The following is a 22,856-nucleotide window of genomic DNA, read 5'->3' as shown; positions in this document are numbered from 1 at the left end:
ATTTATTGAAAATGTATTGATCTGTCTGGTGATTATTTGTCATTTATATATAGGTTATATAAAATGTCAAGACTACTTACAGAGAGGTGATACATTTTCAACCGTTAAACATGTTTTCCTTTAACCCCTTAACTGTCACCCTTTGACAGGTGGGACATTCGCATAGTTACAACAGTACCTTAATTAGTTATATTATTAGGTATAATATTAATGGAAGCTTGCAAACTGTGGTTTCCATATTTGGTGACTGATTTTCAAAACAGTTGACATAGGAACAGTTCATTAATTTGCAGCAAGAATATTCTTGGGCTGTGTGGCAAGGATTTAATTTGTTACATTATTTTTGAATAGTGATGCACACGAAATATGAACGACTGGTCATGAAAGTTTGGTACTACACCCAAACAAAATCTGACTGTAAGCTAACTTTTTGAGACATCAACTTTAGGTAGAACGAGACCAAACTTAAAAGATACTTCATCCAATAACTAAACTTTATTTATTTATTTATTTATTTATTTATTTATTTTTAGCATTTTTGAATTGACTCTCCCAATAAATCTGTGCTCCAAAGTATTGAACAATTTAAGTTGAAAATGTCATATTATGTTTTTTAAAATGGCACAATGGATTTAATTGTGAAAAAGTACATACAGCATATATAAACGTAATTTACCGTGGTTGTTAGGTGCTGGAAAAGCATAAATATGCATCTTGAAAGTGCTTAAAGTGCTGGAATTTGAAGTTGGAAAAGGTGTAAGAACCCTGTAATACACATAACTGATCAGAAAAGCTAAAACAATTATTTAAATGGTATAATTATGTGATGCATGACACATGGACATATGAGAACATCATTACGGGTTTTGTAAATTAAACTAATTTGATTTCACTCTTGACAAGCGTATCTTAATTTAGTTTTCTTCTGCAGACTGTACAAATGCTCATTTAAGCAAGATTTTTCGTTAAAGCAGCTGGCTATAACTGAATCATGTGACAGGTTTCTCTGCTTAACTGGAAGTTTGTGTATTGTACACCTATCAGATCAGTACACATTCAAATTACATTAGTGTTGTGACAGCTGCCTTTCCTGGTTCGTCTGTTGCTGTGTAGTTGAGCGGGGGCGATAAAAATGCCCTTGAAGACATCTAATTGGGCATCAGCTGTCTTTCCATGATAGCCTATATCTTCTTGTGCATCACTCGAAGGTCATTTTAGAGATGGTTGATGCTTTATGGCTGATGAGTTAGAGCCCTTTCTGACTGTGACCAACCAGAGCTGCTGGTTTGCCTACGCTGAAGCTCTCCTTGTGTTTTTATCACAAACAGGCTCCCAACCCCCTGCCGGTTATGTTGTAGGTCACCTTCAGTTTCTGTATGTCAATTTTTCAACCCTACACATACGTTCCTCACTATTCAGTAATCTAAACCTTCAGCTTTTCTTTCAGTTGGCCAGCATTTTCTTCATAAGCCACGTTAGATTTAATATTTAAGAGAAAACTATCTGTATTAATTGCTATTGCTTCTTTTTACAGTTGGTATCCCAACAATCAAATGGTGTGGAGCAGAGGGAGATTACAACGTGATGGTGATGGAGCTTCTCGGCCCCAGTTTGGAGGATCTCTTCAACTTTTGTTCTCGCAAGTTCAGCCTAAAGACTGTTCTTCTGCTGGCTGACCAGATGGTAAGGCTCTAGACGTGCTCACTGTAACCTTTGTCCGCTCCACCCTTCCCATTTCTTGTTACGGGACACCCAAAATGGGAAAATGACTCCAGGAAGTGGTTCTCCGCTGACGTGACTAGCTTTAGTGTCAATCTTTCAGCTGTTTTACATGGACAACCAGTGTCCTCTTTCACTTCATGTTTGACTGAGTATTAAGTGCCAAGAGGCATTGTGGTGAATAAGGCATAATGTGAAAGGGCTGCTTGTTCAGTGGTTGTCAAGCCCTCTCTGCTTTATTTGAATTGGTGTGTTTTGGAGACTCTCAATCAGTCATTGGACCTGCTGAACCTGTCTTTTGCTTTTTTCAGATCAGCCGTATTGAATACATCCACTCCAAGAACTTCATCCACAGAGATGTCAAGCCTGATAACTTCCTTATGGGCCTTGGGAAGAAGGGCAACCTTGTTTACATCATTGACTTTGGCCTGGCCAAGAAGTACAGAGATGCTCGCACCCACCAGCACATCCCTTACCGCGAGAACAAAAACCTGACTGGCACTGCTCGCTACGCTTCCATCAACACCCACTTGGGAATAGGTACCCTTATAAGTCTTTATTAAAAAAATTATAATAATTATTATTAGTATGTAACTTTGGGATTGACGCTTCATATAGTGGTTTACTGAATAAAATGTGCCTCTCTCTTTAAATAAGCTAAAGGCTATTAATTACAATTTTCTTAAAGTCTGTGTGAACCGAAGGTTGCTGAGACTTATATTAGTATGTAAATGTACTTCCAGCTGAAACTGAATATTAGTAGGGGGTGGGGCTTTATTTTTGCTCATCATTCTTTCGTAGCATATGGTTAAGAATATTGTGTCTGAAGTAGGGCTGGGCAATTTGGCCTAAATCAACATTTAACTCTATTTCGATCAATAAACAATTATTTTATTTATTTATTCAACAAGTTTTGTAACCTACAGTAAATATGCACTTATTACAAGTGAGAGATTTTTAAATGAAGGATGCAATACTTTATTTTAAAATAAATTAAGGAAACATGCCCTATCTACGATTTATGATTATTTATTGAACATCACCACTGAACAAACACACAACAAATTAAAACACACATTGCCTAAAACCAACAGTAACTTTTTTTCTTATAAAACAAGTGAAAATAAATAACTTGCAATTTTGGAAACTTTTTTTTTTTTTTTTCAATTCAAACAAAACCAAAAATTTAAACAAAATTAATTATTTCCAATGTAATTGTTTTTATATTAATATAGAAAAGAAGCAGGATCTCTTCTAAATAAAATTTCCTGTAAATAATATTTTAAACAGTGCATTTCTTGAATCTTGTGTAAACAAATATTTTAGTGTAAATGTTATTTTAGTGTAATAAGTTTATTGGACGTATGTAGTGCAAACTTGCAATGTGAAGTTACATTTTTTGAGAGGTACATGGGTATGCGCATGAAGACTATGCCAGACCATACCCATGCATTCGACACAAAAGTATAAAGTAGCCTTAACAGAGCAGTCACGTGACTCCACACGTGGTAGGGAAAGAAATAAAAAAAAAACTGACCTGGAAAAATTAGATCAGTTATAGATTCTGAAAGCAGATTTCGACTTACTTTTTGATTAATCACCCAGCCCTAGTCTGAAGCTGCCAAACTGATGTCAACAGAGAACGACCGATACGTTAAACACTAAAGGAAATAGTCAGACTTTGATTATAGATTTCAAAAACAAACAGTTTTTTCTGTGGATTAACTTGCACAAATGAATTGTTCACCTAAATAATAATAACAATGTGCGCCTGCAAAATAAACATTGTACAATTTTACTTCACACAGACTTCAAGGGTAAATAAACAAAATCAGCTAAATTGAGAATAAGATTCAATATTTATTATTTTTTTTAACATTTATTTATTTTTTCATTGGTGTTTAACAAGATGCATATAGTTGTGTACAATACTACTTAGGAAAATCACAAACTCTTAGTTTTCTTATTTTTTTCCACTATCCTATCAAAAGAATATATATATATATATATATATAATATAAAATAAAATTAACAATCAAATAAAAATTAAAAATGAAGAAAAAATTACTTGATAAAAAAAAAATGAGCAAGTTTACAAAAAAAGTAAAAAAAAAAGAAAAGTTTGCATTAAGGAGTCAATATTTCCTTTTTTCAGTTATTTACTCTGTATGAGAGTTGATATCAGCAGAAAGGGGTAATCCTTATTAGTCTAAAACAGGGTTCCAGGTCTGTAAAAAGATTTGAGAGATCCGCAAGTAGCATCTACTTTTCAGCTAAAGATTTCTCGGATCCACATGTCTTGTGATGAAGGAAGTACCTGTTTCCAGTTGATGCGAATGGCTCGTCTAGCTAAAAGAGTAGAAAAAGCAATAACCTGGCGAGGTGCAACAGTCAATTCAACTCTCCAATATTCATTAATATTGTTCAAATTAATATCTATAAAACTTAAGTTTCAAATTAAGTTCTGTGAATCAGTTGTTAAGTCAACAATGTATTTGTTGAGTACATGTTAGGGCTGCGCAATATTGGAAAAAACTGACATTGCAATATTTTTTTATATTGCGTTATACTTGGGGAGAATTTTGTGCCACACTTCATTTTAAGCTTCAGTTCTTGCTCTTAGCAAACCATTTTGATATTTGCTTTAATCAACTCCTCATTTACTCCTTATTAATAGTGATTAAAGTAGTTTAGGTATTGGGTAGGATTAGGGATGTAGAGTGAGATCATTCAGAACATGTGCTAACAAGTACTAATAAGCAGGCAATATCTCAATAACATAACATGCATGCTAATAAGCAACTAGATAATAGTGAGAATTTTTCCCTAAAGTGTTACCGAATGTGTTAATTTTGATTGACTGGGATGGTTCTGTAGGGGAGTAAAACATGTAGTATACAAACTACAAGCATATAAATGCAACAAAGCAGAGATAAAGGTGGAATAAACAGTGCATGCATTATGGTTTTGTATATATAAATGTAAAAATTCCACTGCAAAGTCAACTTAACATAGCATATCTTTGTGATGTGACTATTGTGGATGCACACGTTGCAATATCGATGCTGAAACGATATATATTTTGCCTAGTACACGTGTACTGAACCAGAATTTCCAGTACGAATTTGTGCATTAACACCCTACTAATCTAATATTACCATATAGAAACCTTGTGCTTGTCATCACTTTAAGATTTACAATCAAGCCACTTCACCTGTTGTAGTCTGGCTATCGTAATGATATACAGTGTTTATCGTTGGTGTTTTCTTTCACAGAGCAGTCCAGGCGAGATGACTTGGAGTCTCTTGGCTATGTGCTCATGTACTTCAACCTGGGCTCTCTGCCATGGCAGGGTTTGAAAGCTGCCACAAAGAGACAGAAGTACGAGCGAATCAGCGAGAAGAAAATGTCCACTCCTATTGAAGTCCTGTGCAAGGGATACCCATGTAAGCTTGTGCTCCTACATAAAACCTTTTTTCAATAGCCAACAGGCTGAAGTTATACTATTATCATAGCCGTGTACTACGAGAAGCTTTTGTCTGTTTTTAGTTAAAGGCTGCTGAGTGTAATTTGTGATTGAGCTTTCTCATTTTAGAGAACATTTGGTCACACTTTGTTTGATGGTCCATTTGTTGAATTTAAGTTGCATTGCATCTACATGCCAACTAATTCTCATTAGATTATAAGTAGACTGTTAGGTTGGGGTGAGTGTAAGTTGACATGTACTTGCAAAGTGTCTTATAGTCAGTTAAATGTCTTTTGAAAGAGCAGTATCAACAGATATTAAGCAGACAGTTTACTAATACTCAAATGGACCCTTAAAATAGCATTTAAACACCTAAAATAAAGTTATATCGAACATTTTAGTCTTGTTGTTAATACTGTTTTAGTTTTTTACATTGTATTGGAATATATCTGGCTAAAATTAACTTTTAGAAATACATTAACCTATCCACTACTGTTAATTTTGAACTCTGTTCAGTACAGTTTGTACTGTTAAGTTTTAAGTTTTTTCAATTGATTGTTAATGATTAGTAAAGACATCTATAATATTACAAAAGATTTGTTTAAAATAAAACAACTTTCTTGACAAATCATAATGAGTCACAAAATATATAAAGCAGCACAACAGATTTCAGCTTTGCTTATAAAGCTTAAATGTTTCTTGAGCAGTAGTTCATCGTATTAATTTCACACGATAAAGATAACAACTCATAAGAAACAAAATTACATTTTAAAATAAAGCATAAAACAGTTTTAAGTTGTAATATTTCACAGAGTTAGTAGTTTTGTGTTTTGATCAAATAACTGATGTTTGTATGCGTAAATGTTTTTTTTTATTTTTTTTTTACATTTTACAGACCACAAACAATAGTCTGTATAGAACATTTTGAGGGATGTAAACAATAACAATGGTCCTAATGTATTTCCTGTATTACATTTTTAATTTCTATAGCTTCCCAGAATTCACAAAGGTCCAAGTGTTGATGAATCATGTTATGGGAGCCGTTTTAACGTTAAGATATGATTAAATTGCCTCTTGTTACAGTTATAAAAGAGTTTGGTAACTAGCAGGAAATGTTCATGGGCCAATGACATCGCCACATTAAAATGGTCTATATCTAGAGTAGTATTTATAATTGTGGAATAGTATATTTTATAGTTGACTACAGCAGTGTTTCCCAAAGTGGGGGTCACAGGACGATGAGAGGGGGGGTCGCTTGTTGATTTTCAAAAATCGAAATCATTTTATGAGACCATTAGAATTACCATATTTTCTATTGAAGAACAAAATAGTAGTTATTAGTAACATTGTTAACATGTTAATGATAAACATTAAAAAACGACATGCAAATAAAAAGCCATCAGGATTTAAATTTATTTGTGACCCCTGGGATGATTACGTTATATTAAAGACACAGAACATTGATTTTTATGACAGGTTAAACTTTGACACCTTTATGGCACCCTTCAACCCTTCATGGTATAATAAAACTAAACACAGGCCACAACTGAACATGGAGGATGGTCTCCGAGTGGCGCTCTCCAAAATTAAAGGTTGAATAGACTTGGGCCTATCGGTGTGTGTGCGCCATTGTGTGCAAGGATTATATATTTATAACCACCTCAGAGAATATTGGGAGTCACTGGCATTGTTATTTTGTGGGTTGTGGGCTGAAAGGTTTGGGAAGGCCTGCACTACAGTATTCAAACTTCAAATATGAATGTGCTGGTCAAATAAAAGGCCACAATACTTATGTTTCCTAATTTTTTTTGTTTTCAGCCGAGTTTGCAACATACCTCAACTTTTGCCGCTCCCTTCGTTTTGATGACAAGCCAGACTACTCTTACCTGAGACAACTTTTCAGGAATCTTTTTCACCGACAAGGCTTTTCATATGACTACGTGTTTGACTGGAATATGCTCAAATTTGTAAGTTATTTGTATGGTCATTGTACTAACAGCTTTTTCTTAAGACTTCGCACTTAATTTATGATGTGGTGTGCTGTTTAGGGTGCAAACAGAGCTGCAGAAGATCCGGAGAGAGAGCGGAGGGATCGTGAGGAAAGGTTACGGCATGGGCGAAATCCTGCTGCCCGTGGCATGATGCCTTCTAGCTCAGGTAGACCCAGAGGAACACAAGAAGTAGCACCTCCCCCACCCCTCACGCCAACCTCACACACAGGTAAGACACCACTGTATGATTTCACTGGAGTTTATAAACATGTTTATAAATCAACACATCTACATTTTCCTTTGTGCATGACAAGTGATATGGAAACACTAGGGTTTTCTTTCCTTTCACTTTTCACTACAGATCAAGACAGTTTGTTGTCATCCGAGCCAAAAGGAAGTGGTTAAAGGGGTTGCAAGCTACTGCACTCAGCAGGATGTTTGCTAGACATGACTTAAATTTACTAGCATTCGCTCTATCAAAATGGTGGCGGTTCACACAGGCATCTCACCAATTAAACAGTGACCCTGCGCTTCTCATGTTAACCATAAGCTGAACTCCTTGAATTGTGTGGCCTCCATTAGCAATGCTTCAAGCAACTGGGTGCAAAAACTTGTAAACCCATCACACAGTTGTGTGAAAAAGTTAGGACACCCTATTGAATTTCATGGTTTTCTGTACCTGTAGGACATAATGAAAAACTATATGGTTCTTGGAAGATAAAATCTCAGATGATCAATATTGCATGACATCATTATTTATTTAACAAAAATAAAGCCAAGATAGAAAAAATATTACAAACTCATGATGCTCTGATCCACTTTTAGCAATAAAGTAATCCTTTTCTGGGTCTTTATCCATCTCGGATTGTTCTGGAGGAGTTTGAGTTTTTTTGCACAGCTCTCGCCACAGCATTTCAGTCAGGATGAGCTCTGGACTTTTTTCCCCAGCTGTTCTGTTGTAGATTTGTTGGAGTGCATATGATCTTTGTCTTGTTGCATGACCCAATTTTGGCTAAGCTTTAGCTGTGGGGCAGGGTCTTTTTGTTAATGCTGTAAATTGTTGTTCATCTGATTGCTCATTAGGTTTTATTTTCCAAATTTGAACACCTGCCAAAGATCAGACCCTTTTTTTGTCATGTGAAATTTAGTGGGATGTCCTAACTTTTATAAATGGGATGTCCCAGTCAACTTTAGAGTGTTTATTTTAATAAGCGGTTATTTTTCCATAAAGTCCTAAGTTCAATGTAATGCAGTTTTGTTTCCAGTTGGGTGGAATTATTCTGTGGTTCAGACATTTGAAAACGGAAGGAATTTTTATTTTTTTGGTGGAAATGGCCCAATGTGTTGTGTCAATGTCAGATTTTTCCATATTTTTGATGACATGCATCTTCCTTTCTCTTTTTTTGGCAGGAATGGAGCGAGAGAGGAAGGTCAGTATGAGATTGCACCGCGGAGCCCCTGTCAACATTTCCTCCTCTGATCTTACTGGCCGACAGGACGTCTCACGCATATCCACATCACAGGTAACTACTTTTATGAGATGAAATTCTTGCACACCGTTGCCTGTGTTTTCGGCAGTGTCAGTATCTGGCTGCAGCTCCGATCCCGGAGTAGAAAAGCTTCATAAACTCCTTCACTATTGGTTTCCAGTAGAGTAGGGAAAGATGATGGAGAGTGATGGGCATGAAGGACAGATTGGATGGAGCTTGTGTCTGCTGTGACCTGGCGTGATATAGAGCCGGTTCATGGTCATGATTCACAGGGCTGTGTTAGCATGCCATTATAAAAGCATTCTGCTCTGAAAGGTGTTTTTGGGCTATGTGCTTTGTAGCATACCTTAAAATTAGTTGTCATTAGTGAAATGGAGATTCAGCTGTGGAAATAATTAAAGGACTACTTGAATGTTTTGTGTTAAACGTTAATTTAAAGTTTTTCCCAGATATAAAAAAGATATACTTTGTCTCAAATAAATGTTAGATTTTTTTTTTGTGATTGAAAAGCCAGGGTTATTTTGCCTAAAAATAATGTTTGTGTGTCAGAAAATATGCCATTTTTTGTTTTGAACAATTGTCATTATTTTATGTTCTAAATGAGGCCACTTTTATTTTACATCTAGGCTAAATTTCAGCAGTTGTTTACAGAAATAAAATAAAGTTTTGCTTCAATGTATCTCACAATTTTAAAGTGTTCTCTTTAGTTTTTCCGTAGCTGTATGTGAAAGACAAAATAAATATTTTGGTATTTTACCTCAGTAAATAACTTTTATATGATTTGAATATTAGGGTTTATTTTACTTTGTATGCATAATAATGTTATAATGAAATATTATGTTCCGTATGTGTAGTTAGTATTATTGACGAGCTCAACAATAAGAGTATTTCTGATAGTCTGATTAATATTACTACACTGTAAAACCCAACGGTCAACTTTATTAAATGAAATGAGTGTAGCTAACTCAAAATTTACTGACAGTTAATTCCACTCATTTGAACTCAGTGTTGAAGGTAATGAGTTGATTAAATACCTCATTAATTCAACTTAAATGGAGTAAGTTCTCAATACTCATAGATTAGTTTTTTTAACTGAAATTGTTTGTTGCAATCGGTTTCCTCAAACGGTTTGAGTTGCCATAACTTATTGGGTTTTACAGTACTCAGTTGATTTGAGTTCTCCATTTATTGGTTATACTGTGCCTAAATTGCTTCATTTACTCAAACGGATTAAGTTCACAGTACTTATTAGGATTAGTTTTTGAACTCCAATGGTTTGTTTCAATCGGTTTCCTCATGGTTTGAGTTATCTTAACTTTTTTTTACAGTGTATTATTAATTTTAATAGTAGTAATAGATTTTTGGTTGTTTATTTGTAATTGTCAGTGTTTTTATGAAGTAAACAATATACACGTAATTCTACAATTGAAAAAAAAATAGTCTATTATTTTGTATTTTTTGATTTTAATGATTGAATGTGTTGTGAACTTAGCATAATTATTACACTTAATAACTTATTTATCATTATTATTTATTTTTCAAGACTAGCCCAAATCTAAATATCACTAAAGCTGTCATTCAACTCAATGTTGCATTGGCATGTTTGTAACTGTACAGCATTGCTCAAAACACCACAGTTTTACTACTTCAAAAAGTTAAAAGCAATGAACATAATTTGTAGGTTTGTGGATGGCTGAAATGTTAGCGCTGCCCCCGGGCCATTGGACTATCCTTATTGTTGAGCTCAGTATTGTGTAACCGCTGTCACATATTTTGGATCTGATTTGCGGAGATCTTTTCAGAACTTGTCACACATTCTTGAAATGCTGCCCAGAGTCATAATTCTGTCAACAGAGCCTCTGGTGATTTGAATATTTGCTATGTTAACGCTCCTGTTCAGATGGGTGTTTACAAAATTGTTGTTGATTCTCTTCAAATAAACATGTCTCCCCCCCCTTCCACTTACCCACCCACCCACTTCAGAATAGCATTCCCTATGAACACCACGGCAAGTAGATGCTCGCCATGTTCTGGTATGAGAGACAGCATTGGGTGAGTGACAGTTGGGTACAGTGTCTCTTATGTTTTTGTAACCTGGACTACCTCTACTTCCCTGCATTAATAGACTCCCTGTCCCACATCACTGCTGTACGGCTGTCACACGCAGCACAATACTCACCACACGGAACAATGAGAGGCTTCACTCCCAACAGTAATTCAGATCAAGCAGTCAGATGCTTAGCAAATGCTGTTAAGTGCTTTACTAAAGGTGTTTTTATCCCCATGTAGTGCAACTCAAAAGTGAAAACCCCATTCATTTTCTCTATAGAGAAGCACAATCCAGCTATCAGCTCTGAGATTCACTTGTGAATGTATTTTTAAAAGTGTTATGCCAATATTGTTGAAGATTTTTACCATTAACATTAATTCATTTAAACAATGTAGTCTTAATAATTTGCATTGAAAATGTTTTTCTCTGTATATATTTCATATGCATTCATGTATATTTCACAAATCTTCCAGTAGTTTCATATTGCTTTGTCATTTTGCATCTTACTTTTTTAACTTGAGATACTTGCACTTTAAAGTGGTGGTCCACAGTGTATTTTTAAGGCTTGGTTGTGTTTATAAGATGCAAAGCAATGTGTGTTCATGCTTAATTTGTAAAAAAATCACGTAATTTTTTTATATATCTTTCTTTGATTATATACAGCTACTCGGCTAACATAACTCGACGGTCATATTTCCCAGTACCTCCGAAAGGCCCGTCCTCAAGAGACTCTGATTGGTCAGCTTACATAATGTGCTGTGATTCGCAGATCGGCCCCACGTGCGCTTTTGTAGTCTAAACATTGTCAGTGAAAGCAGCTGAATGATGAAGAGTACACAGTTGAACCTCACGCCTGCTCTCTAAAATAAAATCTGACTAGTGTCTTTCACATGTATCCGGAATAAGCATGAGTATGTAATCTAAAACGTTCACATATATTTTGTGAATTTGTTTTTTGAGATGTAGATCGAATGGAAATCGGCCGCATAGAGAGACACTGCACACGCTGCTGAAGAAGATTGTGGGTGTTTACAGCGATTTGACCAAACAGCATTTCCTGTCGTGTTCATGCTTGTTTACGTCCTCGCTACAACATTCCGTTAACGCTATAAACTGTGCCCGTAGTTGGTCCAATTTAACAAATAAAAATAAATGCTTGTGGCTCACAATCCTCAGCTTCGTCGGTTGGAGGAGTTTTAGCTAAATCCAGCACTGAACTGGGAGAGATTTTGGAAGTTCTCCTTTGTTAAATGCTAGCTATATATTTTTATAATTCTCTGGAACATAATTAAAATGAAACTGTAAGCACTTCTCTCTTTGTGTCGTGTCCTACAGAAACAGAAGAAGCTCTGTGGAAATAGCAGCATTTGGATGCCATTTTAGCTTTCCTTGCTATAATATTACTGCTATAACAATTACGTTACCTTCACCACGCAGGTTGTGTGTGTGTGATGAATGCGTGTAACTGGAAGCCTTTGTGATCTCACTAGCCTGGATGTATTTTTTTGTAGTCCCCAAAGTTCATTCGCTGTAGGCTTTGCTAAGCCAAATCTGTAAAAGCCAAGGTCACCCGTTACATTGAACTTTGAGCGTCTTACATTCAGAGATGTTGGTGTTCACACAGCTACATTACACATCAACTGAAGTTTAAAATACGATATTGTAGTGGACCACCCCTTTAAAGGACATTTTTGTTTTTTGTAAAAAACAAAGAACTGTAGTCTAGTCTGTCAAAAGAAATAATAACTACATTTTTGGGTGCTTTGTAAAGTTACAAAATGTAGATTTCTATTTTCCCCATAAAATACGATGAAAACGGTAGTTATCGGTCGTCATTACATAGATTTTTTTTTTTTGTCCACAGTAATCATGTGGCGAGACCTTTAATCAGTATTTTTGTTTTTTCTTGTGTAATGCTTGTTTATTAAGAAACTGTTATGATTGTAGATTATGTACTGAATAGACATATTAATATTGCCATGAATATAGCCAATGCCTATTAAATGGCATTAAAACATAATAAAATATTATTAATAAATCTAATTATGTAGTGAAAGTGATATATTTCTGGTTTGAGTTGAGTTTATGGCTTAGACTCATAACTGGAAAATGAGATTGAAGTGTCTATAGAGAAAATGAAATGGGGAAATGCTTTTGTCTTTGTGGTCAATCATGATTCAACGCCAAAACCAGCAGTATTCATAGCTGGGATACTTGCATACTTAAATCTGGCTTCATCCCGGTTAGCAGTTTCTGACCTCACACCCCACTCTGATTCAGATGGTATTTTTAATCCTAGCAGAGAAAGTAATTCATAACAGCAGATGACGATGATGCGTTACTCACAGATGGACAGTACTGTTATCCTCTGCGCCATTTTAACCACATCTCAACTGTTTTCCTAAAGCATCAAGTCGCAGATCATCCAAAAATATTTCGCTGATTGAAGTCATGAAAGGAACCATTCATGGGTTTGTGGATGTATTTTTAATATGTTCATTCCTTTTTAGTTATGTAAATGTCTGGCCGACATATCTTCTCTCAAATTTGATAAGGATCAAGAGTTAAAAACACAAGGCACGCACTCTGCTTTCATTTAGTGCCGCAACAGAAAAACTCCCATATGTACTTATGGACTATTAGCAGGCCAACATGCGTTCACTATATACTCATGCATGTATTTAGAGAATGCATTGCGGTAATGTAGTGTCTGTAAATGCGAAAAAAGGTCTGTCTTTGAAGCAGAAATGCCGTGCAGCAGAGCGCTGTTGAATTGTGTGCTGTGCAGCGCCCTCTGGCTGTGACTGTGTGTTTCTACACTCTGTGTTGTGTTCACAATAACCTCTAGCTGCCTGGGTGTGAATGCCTCTTTCTGCCTCACTCTTTTAACCCCCAGTGCTTGGTTTTGGCTCTCTCTGGCATGCAGTGTGACCACCCAGACTGTGCTCCTGCACCCACTTATCAATGCAGCTTTACACTTACAAGCTTTATTTTGCATTCCGTTTGTTTGTTTTACAAAGTGTAAAACTGCTGCTTGTGATGTTAGTTTGCAGGAAATAGTTTGTGTCCTGAATAATACATGTTTACTGTTCATCTCAGATTTGCAGAATGGCTCAGCCCTTTTGTTCCCTCTGAAACGTCAGAAACGGGTTCACCCTTTAAGAGAACATTTACTCGATTGGCCCCTGGGTTTTCATGGGCCCCCTGGACTGTTTTGCCTTTTTACAGAGGATCATGAAAAATGGATTCCCACCTAGCAATTAATCAACCGCGATTTTACCGTGGATCTGAAAGGGGCAAGACGCAATTAGCAGAGAGTCCCCTCCCCCGCTCTTGAAATAACCTGCTGTGTTATGGTCCTGAGTGGAAACAAAGATACAGTACACCCTTTGTATTCTGTGTTCTAATCCTTGACCCTCCTCCTGCTATTCGCCCTATGGTGTTGCAGGCCATAGGGGAGCTCAGAGGACAACCTCAGGACCTCTTGAAATATTTAGGACTCAAAGCGTACAGAGACCAACGGTTAACCCCTCCCCCTTCTAACTACTACTATGTTGTCATTTTGACAAGAAAAATAGTTGTCAATTTTTAGGGGGAGTTTTCGAGCCGAACTGTTCACATAAATTTGCTCAATCAGTATTTCAAACATAAAGATTTCAATAAGTGAACTCGTGAACGGTGTCATGTAAATTCACAGCTGTATTTTGCAAAATAAGTGCACTATTACAATTTATCTCTACTTTTATCTTTATTTAAAAAAAATAAATCACAACAGATTTTAATTTTCACTGTAAAAAATAATTACCAATAAAAACTTTGTAAGTAATTTATTTATAAGCTGTTTTTTATTGATTTTTGATTATTAAATGCATTTGTTTTTTGTATTTCGATAAATTCATTTGCTTTAAGATATAAAATTAAGCAAATCTTAGTATTGGTGAACAAAAACTCGAAACAAATCTGATTAACTCGATTATTTATTTATTTTATTTTGTTTTTCGCAATGGCACAAAGCTAGAATTCATGATAAAGGCATGACATCATGAATCTGAAAAAGTGACCTTACACCTGGTATTGAAAGATCCGTCTTTGCATCTGTATGTTATTGCACTTTAGTTTCACATATATATTGTGGCTACCAATGTTCATGTTTTTGTTTCTGTGCTGTGGTCTATTGACAGGTGAATGGGTGTTTCTTTTTTTTTTTAAAACACATACAGTGTTCAATTTCCTCCTAATGTTGTTTGAGTGATCCTATCACAAAGTGTTCTGGATCCGTTTATACCTGTATTCAGCACTGTCTGCTTGTGTTCGGATCATCTTCATACCAGATGTAAGGGGTCTCAGACACTTCATTTGGTGTCATTGGTATCCCACACATTCCCATGACATTGAGATGACTCATGGGAATAGCAGAACAATGGCTGTTCACACAGCAGAATAATAGTTTTCAGTTCCGGTTGTAGTGCTGAATATGATTCATTCATGCACAGTTCATGATGAGAGTCACTTTCAGCGTATATAACCAAAAATCTTAAATATGGACAAATATTCATCAATTATAACCAAAAGTGTGTCAAGTTAGAACGGGGGTGCCCAAGCTATTTCGTATGAATGGCTAAAAACCAAAAATCATTGCGAGCCGTGGGCCGAAGTTACACATACCATAACTATTTTACAATAAAGTTGCCATGGCTAATTTCCTAATTCATATTATTTTTTCATAATACTAAAAAATAAGTAGAAAAGATTACTTTGAATCATATTAACTAATGTAGTGTAATTTTTTATTATAATTTAATCCCATAAAAGCATAATCACTTTTATAACACTGTGAAGTTCAATGCTGATTATACTAGTCAAGCAGAATCTGCCTTTGCCTTGATTCACTCAATTCAATTCACCTTTATTTGTATAGCGCTTTTACAATGTAGATTGTGTGAAAGCAGCTTCACATAAAAGATCATAGTAAACTGGAACAGTGTAGTTCAGTGTATGACTCATCTGTCATATGTACATTTTAAACAAAATCTGATTAATTTACACCATTTAAATTGAAATGTTTAATTTCAGATAACTTTTTGTAGCTTAACAATAAAATAAACAAATAAAAGGTTACATTGATTTGGAAATTAGAATCTCTAAACCATTTCAAATCAAAAATTGAAAAGGCCAAATCAAAGATTACCATGGACCAACTAGTTTGGACATTTTTAAGTTAGAAAAAAGTTTAAACTTTTATAGCAAGAATTCATTACATTAATCAAAGGTGCCAGTAAAAATTTGTAATTAATTTTAGAAATTATTCAAATAAAAGCTGCTCTTAGCTCTCTGATCCTCAAGGAAATTTGTGAAATTGCAATGGTTTTCACATAAAAATAGTCAAATCAGCATGAATTCATTTTAGTTCAGGGAACAAACCAATTTTTAACTAATTTAAAATTACTATGAAAGCAAACAACTCTATAAAGTAATTCAATCTATTAATAAAATATTGGTTAGTGATATTAGAAAATGTGCATAATGGCTGCAAAAAACTGCTTTGTCATCAGAAATAGCATTTTTAAATGTATTAAAATAGAAACGTTATCCTTTATATTGTTTTTACTGTCATTTTGATCAGTTAAATGCAACTTTAAAGAGATTCTTAAACATTAATAAAAATCATACCCAGCACAAACATTTAAGCGCTATAGTAATTCTAATTCTGGAAAGTTTAATTGAGTATCATTACCTCTGGTGGTAACAAACATTATGAAGAAGTTAGAACAGGAACTGAATTTGGTGACGTCTGTCCATAACCTCATCTGGTTGTCCAGTCTTCTCTTGAATGAACAGGGCAGTTTAAGTTGCCTAATAGACTAATCTTAAATCCCTAAGTTTTTAATATTTAATTTTTTAATAAACACATGTAGATTATGTATTTACATATGTAGCATATTATCTTTGCGTCAAATTATATTTAAAAAATCACCGTTGTGTGATGTGTTTCTAATGCAGCATCTATGGACGGGAGAGTTAATTTGATGTTTTCTCTTTTAGTTGCCGTCATCAGTCTCACACAATTTTTTTTTCCTATTTCTGAAAGTCTTGATAACACCATCACGGAGTTTGTCTTTTATTAGATCAGGATATAGGATTGTAAAATAATATATGTTGTACTCTCCCATTCACTGCACTCTTAAGTTTACTCAACTATGACAACATCTGCTACTGAGAAACCCGGAAATGTGAAAAGGGTCCATAGTTGTTTCTCCCAAATTCTGACTGTGTGAAAGTAGCCATTTTATTACACCGTTACCCGCACCAGAACCCTAATAATCTTAGCAGCAGTTTGTTTGTGTTTTTCCTCAAATCAAGTTTCTCTTTCTAAACTGACCCGTCTGTCTCCTCACCCAGGCTCTTTCTCGCGTCACCCCAAGTGGCCTGCAGTCTGCCGTACCTCGATGAGACCCTCCACACGCCTCAAGAGCAGACCATCCACGGCCCTGATCTGCACAAGGACTCCTCCAGCAGCCTCTAACCATGTGAAATCAAATCCAAGCAGACACTTCATTTCCTCCTTCCTCTCAATGCAATTAAACAACACTTGAGAGTCACGCAAAACTCCAGAGATGAACTGTTTTTGGTTTTCTGTTCTTCTTTTTTGCACACACACACATGCACGCACACACATTTCCTCACCTACACTACTTAAAATGACACCCGGGCACATGACTCTCTGCCAGTCAATTGCTGGCAAGATAGGAGGGACGGGATGGGAAAGGGCGTGATTTTTCGACCGACGCTGCCTTTGGCCCTCTGAAACACACACATATTACAGGAGGAGAGGGCCGTTCTCCTGCCGTCCAGGGGCCGTTCACGAAGCAGAGTGTTTTGGCTAAAGCCAGCTCTGATCGCGGGATGTATCCTCTCTCCTGTTGCAAAAAAAATAACTTTCACACAGCTTGGAATGCAGCTGCACTGATAGCCATTGACGTTTTGCTTTGCGTAACCTTTTATTTTTGTCTTTAAGTTGATGTACAACAGAGATTAAATTGATTTCACACTGGCTACAGTCTTTTGCAGGTGAATCTTCTCTTTTTTTTTGTTGTTAGTTTAAGCTTAACAGGCAGAATTAAATGGAAAGCCTGTTCGTTCGTGAGGCAGAATGACGGCGGTGTCTTATGTCTTTTCGTAGTTTCTTATTTCGAAGTGCAGGCAGAGAAACAATACAGCAAATGGTTTTAGTTGTACACACAGTATCACCTTTTGTTTTGTTTTGGCAGCAAACAGCCAGGCCCTCTCTATATCATCTCGCTTCTAGATTTTATTGCATTCCCTTTATGCGTTTTTGTTTGTCGAAAGCTGTGAGATGCCTGTATTGTAGAGTTGTTGATGTTATTATTGTTTCTTTTTAACCCCTGAACTAAGCTTTTACAGTAACACAGATACACTTGGTTGAGTCCATGCTGTTGGACGGTGTTGTTTAAAGCAGTTGCGGAAGTCTAATAATGGCGAAAAGGGCTTCGTTTTTCTGGCCTGAGGGTATAAGCGTAAAGGCTCGGGCATGTTGAGACAAACTGGCACCTTTTTCTCTTTTATTTCCTCTTTGTTACGCAAACAAATGTTTGTTTGGATTTGGAAGTCCAGCTTGTCTCATTGAGAGAACACCAGCCATCATTTAAGCCATGCCTGATTTTTGATTCGTTTTTTTTTTTTGTCTGACACTTTTAACTATTGAGATGCAAGGTATTTTGTTTGTTTGTTTGTTTGTTTTCCTTTAACTTTATTTACCGAGTATTACCAATGCTTTTAGTACAACTTTTCCCTTGTTTCAGAAGTGTGGTTCTTTGACTTACTGGTGCTATAAGTCACAGAGGATGTGGAAGGCGAGCTGCCTGTCCGTATCATTCAGCATAGTAGAGCGTAGGCTTTTTCTGTAGTCATGGGGGTCTGGGGCGGGGGGGTCTAGTGGTGAAAATCTTCAATTCTGTTGTCATGTATATAGGATGTTTCTAGTGATGGCAAAGTACCATTTTTTCATAGCCACTTGTCTGTGTGTGTGTGTGTGTATCGTGAGTATGGGGAAAAGGTTAGAGCTTAGAGAGGTGCGAGGGACTTTGTTCCGTTCTAGATTTGATAAGTTAGTACTTCTTTCTCTCCACTGGTGGTCTCACAGAAACAGCCGCTCCAGTACTGGTGGTGTTTAAATGTAGGCACAAGTACACTTTGTCGGGGATCGAGCTATTATGGATTTCTCTTTCATTTTTCTGGTTCATTCTACACGCGACTGCTTGGCCAGTCCTTCTGCATCACACTGTGCTGTATCAGGTGGAATTAAGGAAATCTTCCTTCTCTGGAAGATTTTATTTCCTCATTTGTATTGCCACTGTATTTGTGTATTTTAAAATGTGTAAATAAATTAATAAGTACTTGTAAGTTGTCTTCATTTTTCCCTTTTTATATTCGACACACATGAGATGCTTCGTAATAAGGGACTTTTTTAATTCACCCCATGTCCAAGACACCCTGCTAGAAGAAATATTGTATCTCAATGGGACATTCCTGGTTAAATAATTAAATAAATGCCATCCAAGATGGTATACGAGGAGAAATTCCAGGGATTGTTTTAAATCTAAAGTTGTCATCATTTACTCAAACTCAGTTTTTCCACACCTATATGAGATCGTTGAACAGAAGATGTTTTGAAGAAGGTTAACTAGTAGCCAAACTGACCTATTATTGTAGATGGTGTCTAGTTACATATTTCAAAATATCATCTTTTAAGGTTCAGTAAAAAAGAAACTCCAGTTGGTTTGGAATCATGCGGGGGTTGACTAAATGTTGAGGGTTAAAAGAGCAATAGTGCAGGATCACTAATGGAAGAGAACAGGGGCCAACATGTGTCATGTTTAATGGTCCCAAATCCATATTTATGCTGCTGTAATCCACATGACCCGAGCACACAAATGTACAGTTTTCCCTACCGAAACTATTAGGATTAACAATCACTGTTAGAGGCATATAGTTCACCTCCAAAAATAGATAACTCTCACTTAATGGTTCTAAACTTTTATGAACTTCTTTGTCGAACACAGCAAGATTTTATAGTGAATGTTGGAAACCACATTGATTTCCATAGTTGAAACAAAACTTTCTATGGAGAAAAAGGCTGCTGCTTCTCAAAATTCGTCTAATGCTATGCTAGGCTAATCGTTTTGTAAAGCTGTGAATATAAACTATCAAGATGGGTGTTGAGTATCATTGGTGGAGTATCTTAAGCAGCACAGTTCAGGGAGTAAACAATCGTCTTGGTCTACTTAACATGGAGACCGAAACCATACTGTTCTATTTCCTATCGTTCCAGACCGCCAGAGGCAGTGCTGAAAGCACTAGTGGAAAACCCCTCACGCTCGCGCCTGATCGAGAATCGAATAACAAGCTGTCACCTCGTGACTTGTGACGTGCCCCAAGCTATAATAACCCTTTAGCACGTCACTTCCATCTCTTTCTCATTCTCGCTTGTTTGAGTCGAACTAGACGATAATCTGTGCAGCTTGCTGCTGAAGAGGTCTTCAGGATATATCGCGAGCTGTTTCGTCTACATTACATCACATCACATCGATCCATACACGGATCACTGGATTATAGCCATCTCACAACGATCACGGGATATTGGTTGCATCACGCAAGTGTTTTTTCAATCTGCTGGATGCCGGCAAGGTTGAACACTTCCGCGGAAAAATACACTCGGACGCACTGGTTGCCTCGGCTGAGAGCGTGTATGAGCTTGAACGCAGCGTGAATTAACAAACTCGGATTGATCGTCTTCAGGGGGTGAGCCGCTTAAAATGGATTCACTTCAGTGTACTACATGTCCTAATATTATGGATATTATGGACGGGCACCATCAATGTCCAGCGTGTCTGGGTGTGAATCATCTTAAAGAAGCTATGACGGATCCGTGTCCGGAATGCTCTATTATGCCGCTCGCCGCACGTCGCGCTCGGCTAGCGGGTTTAGAATCCGAATTGGGTAATGCTTTACTATTATCCAGTGACACCGCAGTTGATCGTAAACGTAAGCAAGCATGCCAAACAGAAAGGAAGATCAAGAAAACTAAGTCATCTAATCTATCACGCAAAGTTGAACAGCTGACTTCTACAGTGGAACTGTTATTGCCACTTTTGGCAAAAGTTCAGTCTAAAACGGATGAACCGCTGTCGACACAGGAGGATGTTCAGCCTAAGTTACAGTTGACATCCGGACACACAGGACAGGATTTAGATGTGATGTCAGTGGCTGCCTCTGACTCAATTTTTGAAACATTTCCAGACATTGCGTCGAATGCTGCGGATAATATGCATGCCGAGCCATCACAGCATTCTGGTAGTGAGACGATATCTGAAAAGTCAGGTGAGTCATCTTCAGTTGTTACATCCCTGGAGAGCACGCTAAAAGCCATGCTCGCACGTATTAATCTAGATCCCCCTCAACCAGCAATGGGCTCTGAGAATATGTTTTTGCGTCGTACACAAGGAAAATCCTTTACAATGCCTCAGTGTAATGATTTTACATCTGTATTAGTGTCTGCATTGCAAAACTCAACAAAGGCTACACGTCCAGATCAGGTAGCCCGAACACTGGCCTCAATGCAAGATCCAGAAACAGTAGGGCTTTGTAGCATGCCACCTATTGAAGCTAGTGTGGCGGCACTTATTGTATCTCCTGATGAGGCACTTCGTGAGAATGTACGCTGTCCCAATGCTGAGTGTAGACGCACTGATGAGTTACTGTCTCGTGCATACAATGCTACAGCGAGTCTTGGCCGTGTCTCTAATTCTTTGGCACATATGCTTGTGGCTCTACACACCTCTCTGAAAGAAACTTCTTCTGATCAGTTAACGACAGACCTAACTGATCTTATGTTACAGACCATGGGTATTATTGCTAATCACTGTGGAACTGCTTTAGGTAGCCTTGTGCAAGCTAGACGGCAAGTTTGGTTGGCCCAATCCCCATTGCCAGAGGTCTGTAGAAACAATTTGCGAAAATTACCTTTGGTACCTGGCCAAATTTTTGGGCCAGCAGCACAGGAAGCGTTAGACCGGCGTGTGTCGGTATCCGAAAGTCGGTCCCGTCATGTGGGGACTGCGTCTGGGACCAGGCTCCCTCCAGCACCCGCTGGTGCTCGTTTTCATAATGCTGGTGTAAAACCCAACTATAGGTCCGCTCCACGTGTCCATCATCGAAATTTTCAGCCTGCTCCTCCACCACCTCCACCCCCCAAACGTGGTGGGACCCAACCACGCGGACATCAGACACTGGCTCGAACCCCAGGTTACCAACGTCGCCCCCCCATTTCTACTGAAAAGCGTTTTCGAGAGCGTTGACGCACATATGTCGACAGTGGGCTGTTTCACGGAAAGTCAATTGAGTCATTGGAGATCAATAACAACAAACCAGTGGCTCTTGACCACCCTTTCAAGAGGATACCGTATACAGTTTCGCTGTCGACCCCCTGTTCAGACCGGCGTGAGACAGACAGTTGTTCGCAATCCACGTCAGGCACAGGCGCTTGCGCACGAAGTTCAGGTGTTGTTGCGCAAAGGTGCCATAGAACATGTCGATCCCCAAGTTCATCCCGGGGGATTTTTTTCCATTTACTTTCTGGTTCCAAAGAAAGAGGGCGGGTTTCGCCCAATCTTAGATTTAAGACACTTGAATCGTTTTCTCAAGTTCCTGCCATTCAGAATGTTACGTACAGCAGATGTACTGCAGGCCATCCTGCCACAAGACTGGTTTGTGACAATCGACTTGACAGACGCTTATTTTCATGTTCCAATTGCTCCAAATCACAGACAGTTTCTTCGATTTGCCACGGGGGGCCAAATATTTCAGTTCAGGGTTCTGCCATTCGGCCTAGCATTGGCACCGAGAGTGTTCTCAAAGTTCGTCCAGGCAGCATTGGAACCACTCCAGAGGGCTGGCATAAGGGTGATGCCATACCTGGACGACTGGCTTGTCTGTGCAGCATCACCTCAGCAAGCACTGGATCATGCTCATCAGCTATTGCAACACATCACAACTCTGGGGATCGCAGTGAACTGGGGAAAATGCAAGCTTATTCCATCGCAGTCAACCAGCTTTATAGGCCT

The 22,856-nt window shown here is 37.5% G+C and overlaps 1 protein-coding gene across 2 annotated transcripts in view; it reads left to right on the top strand.

Annotated features, from left to right (window-relative positions):
- The window catches only part of csnk1da (casein kinase 1, delta a), a 40,705-nt gene extending 21,568 nt beyond the window's left edge, over positions 1 to 19,137 (top strand). The window contains exons 3-10 of one of the 2 annotated variants that reach the window (XM_056453861.1): positions 1,535 to 1,683; positions 2,031 to 2,259; positions 4,995 to 5,165; positions 7,004 to 7,152; positions 7,234 to 7,405; positions 8,587 to 8,699; positions 10,650 to 10,718; positions 17,116 to 19,137. In XM_056453861.1, coding sequence (XP_056309836.1) covers positions 1,535 to 1,683; positions 2,031 to 2,259; positions 4,995 to 5,165; positions 7,004 to 7,152; positions 7,234 to 7,405; positions 8,587 to 8,699; positions 10,650 to 10,682 — 1,016 coding nt within the window. In that variant the 3' untranslated portion in view covers positions 10,683 to 10,718; positions 17,116 to 19,137. The remainder of the gene's footprint in view (positions 1 to 1,534; positions 1,684 to 2,030; positions 2,260 to 4,994; positions 5,166 to 7,003; positions 7,153 to 7,233; positions 7,406 to 8,586; positions 8,700 to 10,649; positions 10,719 to 17,115) is intronic. The other variant, XM_056453860.1, reaches the window with a different exon arrangement.
- Positions 19,138 to 22,856: the final 3,719 nt, after the last annotated feature.

Source organism: Danio aesculapii, chromosome 3 (assembly GCF_903798145.1).
Source record: "Danio aesculapii chromosome 3, fDanAes4.1, whole genome shotgun sequence".
Classification (NCBI taxonomy): domain Eukaryota; kingdom Metazoa; phylum Chordata; class Actinopteri; order Cypriniformes; family Danionidae; genus Danio; species Danio aesculapii.
This window is presented reverse-complemented; position numbering and strand designations above follow the sequence as displayed.